Source organism: Cicer arietinum, chromosome 8, assembly GCF_000331145.2.
Source record: "Cicer arietinum cultivar CDC Frontier isolate Library 1 chromosome 8, Cicar.CDCFrontier_v2.0, whole genome shotgun sequence".
Taxonomy (NCBI): domain Eukaryota; kingdom Viridiplantae; phylum Streptophyta; class Magnoliopsida; order Fabales; family Fabaceae; genus Cicer; species Cicer arietinum.
This window is the reverse complement of record NC_021167.2, coordinates 28,480,553-28,484,665: the sequence shown is the minus strand read 5'-3', so window position 1 is coordinate 28,484,665 and position 4,113 is coordinate 28,480,553. Positions and strand designations below refer to the sequence as shown.

General features: G+C 37.1%; 2 protein-coding genes across 4 annotated transcripts in view; one reads left to right on the top strand and one right to left on the bottom strand.

Annotated features, from left to right (window-relative positions):
• The window catches only part of LOC101508307 (protein OSB2, chloroplastic-like), a 3,652-nt gene extending 959 nt beyond the window's left edge, over positions 1 to 2,693 (bottom strand). The window contains exons 1-6 of one of the 2 annotated variants that reach the window (XM_004513048.4): positions 2,166 to 2,693; positions 1,993 to 2,083; positions 850 to 983; positions 662 to 734; positions 441 to 547; positions 207 to 354 (exon numbers count right to left, since the gene is read on the bottom strand). In XM_004513048.4, the coding sequence (XP_004513105.1) occupies positions 207 to 354; positions 441 to 547; positions 662 to 734; positions 850 to 983; positions 1,993 to 2,083; positions 2,166 to 2,549 (937 nt within the window). In that variant the 5' untranslated portion in view covers positions 2,550 to 2,693. The remainder of the gene's footprint in view (positions 1 to 206; positions 355 to 440; positions 548 to 661; positions 735 to 849; positions 984 to 1,992; positions 2,084 to 2,165) is intronic. The other variant, XM_012719341.3, reaches the window with a different exon arrangement.
• Positions 2,694 to 2,805: 112 nt separating this feature from the next.
• The window catches only part of LOC101507998 (uncharacterized), a 2,677-nt gene continuing 1,369 nt past the window's right edge, over positions 2,806 to 4,113 (top strand). The window contains exon 1 of one of the 2 annotated variants that reach the window (XM_073364366.1): positions 2,806 to 4,113. In XM_073364366.1, coding sequence (XP_073220467.1) covers positions 2,920 to 4,113 — 1,194 coding nt within the window. In that variant the 5' untranslated portion in view covers positions 2,806 to 2,919. The other variant, XR_012161591.1, reaches the window with a different exon arrangement.

Genomic DNA, 4,113 nt, shown 5'->3' with positions numbered 1-4,113 from the left:
GAATATCGAGTGAAAGAGTGTAAACTAAACTTAAGACATTGATCAAACATAAAAATTGAGAGCATCCCCAAGCTAAAAAAATAAATAAAAAATATGAATTTGTTTTAAATTTGATAGAAGCCACTGAGAATCATTTTGTACCAACAATATCATAGATCGCAATTATGATGCAAAGAAAACTCAGAAAGAAAATTATTCGCACAGACCATTACCGTCCTTTGCTTGTTTGGGTTTAACAACCGGAATGTCAAATTCTAGTTCTTGCAGTCTAGATAAAACCCACTTTGGAGCTCTGTCGATCCAGATAGGAGCACTTCCATCCTTGCGCTTGAAGTCAGGGTACCTTGGACTCACCTACTAAGTAGATACAGATATAAAAAATCCCGCAAATATATTCGTCAAAGAGAAAAATATACCATAAGTCATTCATCAATCACTACCAATTCTTTGCGTTTGCTATCACGGTAATCCCACCACTGCTTTGGATCGCCTAGAAGATTGCTCCAAGAACTTGACAAAGAGTCTGGGTATTTCTTTTCCCCGCCAGCTGTTAAATAGATCAAAATGGGAAATAATTTGGGAAGTTCAAACTGCCCAAAGAGCCAATTTTACTGTAAAACGTAAAAGAATCAACAGACATAGCTAATGCGGGTATACTTACTCATTGATTGTTTCACTTCAGATTGTATTTCACCATTTGGCTTTCTTTCAAAAGCTGTACTTTCTGCACTTTCCTACATTTAGTTCCAAAAAAATCACAAAACAAATATGAAGGATGTTTCATTATTGCCAAATAAAAGAAGGGCAAAACAAAGGATACAAATCGAAATGAGAAGAAAATTCACAAACCTTTGTTGATTGGACATCCCGCCATTCACTTGGATTATTAAGGACATCCTTCCAGAATTTTTCTTTGTCATGTTCCTCACTTTGCTCGGAATGCATATCTTTCTGTGATGGATTGATTTCCTCCTCATTGCTTTCTAATAACATGTACATAAAATATTACCAAAAGCTTATCCGAGTTCATAGCACTGTTAGCTAAAGCAGCACAAAGTTTCAAAATTTTAACTTTCATAACATTTGGAATCCTTAACTAGTCACAGTACTTCACCCCCTACTCATCTAAAACAAATTCTATTAGCACATAAAAACATAATAATAATTATACTAAAAAAAAATCACATGAAAGAAAACATATTATGAAGAAATTTTGGTAAAACTATTTACTCCCAATTTAATATGGAAGCATACCAATAAACTGTTGAAGTGTTTAGGTGAACATTCTACCAAGTATTGACACTCTTGGAATTATGTGTGTTTCTGTGTCTGACACGGGTTGGTGTCTGACACTCATACGAGATATCTCGTACAAGCATCTCCAAAAAAATTTGTTTTATTTTGCTTCAACACATCTCAAACACTACTTTGACACACATCAAACACAACTACACTGAGAATGGACCTATGTTTGGTTCCACATCTGGAGCAGCTAAAATTAATTCTAGAGGTAAAAAAATTGATTTTGACATGTTTTGCTGCTCTTGAGTAGAACCGATTTTGCCTCCAAATTTGATTTTAATTTGAAGTTAGGACTTGTAGCTTTTGAGCAAAAACATAATTTTTACACTAAAATTTATTTTCAACTAACTTTTATGTAAATGTATTCAATCATAAACTACTTTACATTCAAGTCACCTTTAGAAAGTCAATTCATTCAAAATCAATTTTTGTCACCGCACAACCAAACCTACACTAAGTATAACTTTTTAACTTAATGCAAAAGCTAATTGTATCATTTCAAGTCAAAACAAGGTTCAGTGTCATGAAACCAAATATGAAATTTTTACTAAAATATCTGCCGTGAAAGGTGAAACCAAACATACAGCATAAAGTATGAAAATTGTATTACCCCAAATTTCCACCTTTAGATGATAATTCATAACAGGTTATCGGAAATAGCATCATGTTAAATAAGAAAAAAGTACTTACCGGGCGAATAAATTGTTTTTTCCTTATAATTTAAAGAAGCCTTCGCCACAGGAGGATAATCTTGAACAAAGTTAAGGCTTTCAACAATAACCTAATAGGATTAAAGCATTAGACATGTGAAATATCAGAAAACATAAACAAGCATAGGAGTAAATAAAAAAAAAGAAAGAAACCTGAAACTGAGAAAGAGGAGTGGAATGTGAAGGATGAGTAGTGAGTTGTCCAGCAACATGAACGACGTCGTTTTGTTTGAGATGAAAATTAGCAGTATGAGCAAGATCACCTTGGAATACAACAGGAATCAAAAGAGAAGAAGAGTTTTGGGCAAGACGAGTGATGACGGTGGAGGCGAAGAGATTTCCGTCGGGAGAAGTTTGAATATGAACTGGTTTGTGAACGGTACCGATTAGGTTGACAGAGTTGGCAAGTTTGGGTTGAAAAGGTATTTCAGTGGGTTTTGGAAATTTGGATTTGGATTTGCGAGTGGAGGAGGAGTAATGGCGAAGACGGAGGAGAATGGCGTTGGACGCATGACAACCTCGCCGCACTGAATTCATTTCCTAAACCCCTTGCAAAACCCTTCCCACTCGAGGACTCACTTTTTTGTTTTTTTAGTTTTATTTCAAATAGTACTTTATTTGCTTGCAAATTTTCGAGTTAAATTGAACCGTTGGATCTAAAATTTAATTATGTGATATGAATAGCCATTAAATCACAAATTAACAAGCGCGTAACTGCAAGAAATCCGAATCTAATTGTGGTATTATTATTATTATAAGCTAAAAATAGAAAAGGAGAAACAAAAGTGTTAATGTGAAAGGAATCTAAACTCTAAACTAAACAGATCTGAGAAATTAATAAACAATAGAAGAAGCAATAGTAAGAGTTTAGTAGTGGTGCGATAGGAATCACAATAGTAGAAGGAAAATGGATGTTAAAAAACTAGAAGAAGCAGAAGAAGAAGCATCAAATTCAAAGCCACTACTCAACACTTCAACTTCAACCTCTCATTCCAACAAACCAACTCTTCTTCTCAATTTCATCGCCTGTATGTCACTCATTACAGCCGTCACCTTCGCTATTCTCTTCTTCTCTCTCTCCCCGTCGTCATCCTCATCATCCACCACCACCGCCCGCCCCCTTAAAAAACTCCCCCACCCCGTCGTCCTCCTTATTTCCTCCGACGGATTCCGTTTCGGCTACCAATTCAAAACCCCAACCCCAAACATCCACCGTCTCATCAACAACGGCACCGAAGCCCTAACCGGACTCATTCCCGTTTTCCCCACTCTCACTTTCCCCAATCATTACTCCATCGTCACTGGTCTCTACCCTCCCCACCACGGCATCATCAACAACTTCTTCTTCGATCCAATCACCGGCGAAAAATTCACCATGGCGAGTCACGAATCGAAATGGTGGCTAGGTCAACCTTTATGGGAAACCGTTGCTAACAACGGCAAAACCGCTGCTACTTACTTTTGGCCTGGCTCTGAGGTAATCAAAGGCTTATGGACTTGTCCTTTACGTTTTTGTAAACATTATGATGGTTCTGTTCCTTTTGAGGATAGGGTTGATACTGTTTTGGAGTATTTTGATTTGCCACTTGATGAAATTCCTGTTTTTATGACACTTTATTTTGAGGATCCTGATCATCAAGGTCATCAAGTTGGACCTGATGATGATGAGATTACTCAAGCTGTTTCTAGGATTGATGGGGTTATTGGAAGGCTTATTAATGGGTTGGAAAAAAGAGGGGTTTTTGAGGATGTTACTATTATTATGGTTGGTGATCATGGTATGGTTGGTACTTGTGATCAAAAGCTTGTTTTTTTAGATGATTTGGCTCCTTGGGTTGATATTACACCGAATTGGGTTCATTCCTATACGCCCTTGCTTGCGATTTGGCCGCCAAGTAATCATTCGGCCGCGGATGTTGTGGTTAAGATTAATGAAGGATTGAGTTCTGGGAGGGTTGAGAATGGGAATAAGTTGAGGGTGTTTTTGAAGGAAGATTTGCCTCAACGTCTTCATTATGCAGATAGCAATAGGATTCCGCCGATTATTGGGTTGGTTCAAGAGGGTTATAAGGTGGAGCAAAGTAGGACGGGTAAGAAAGAG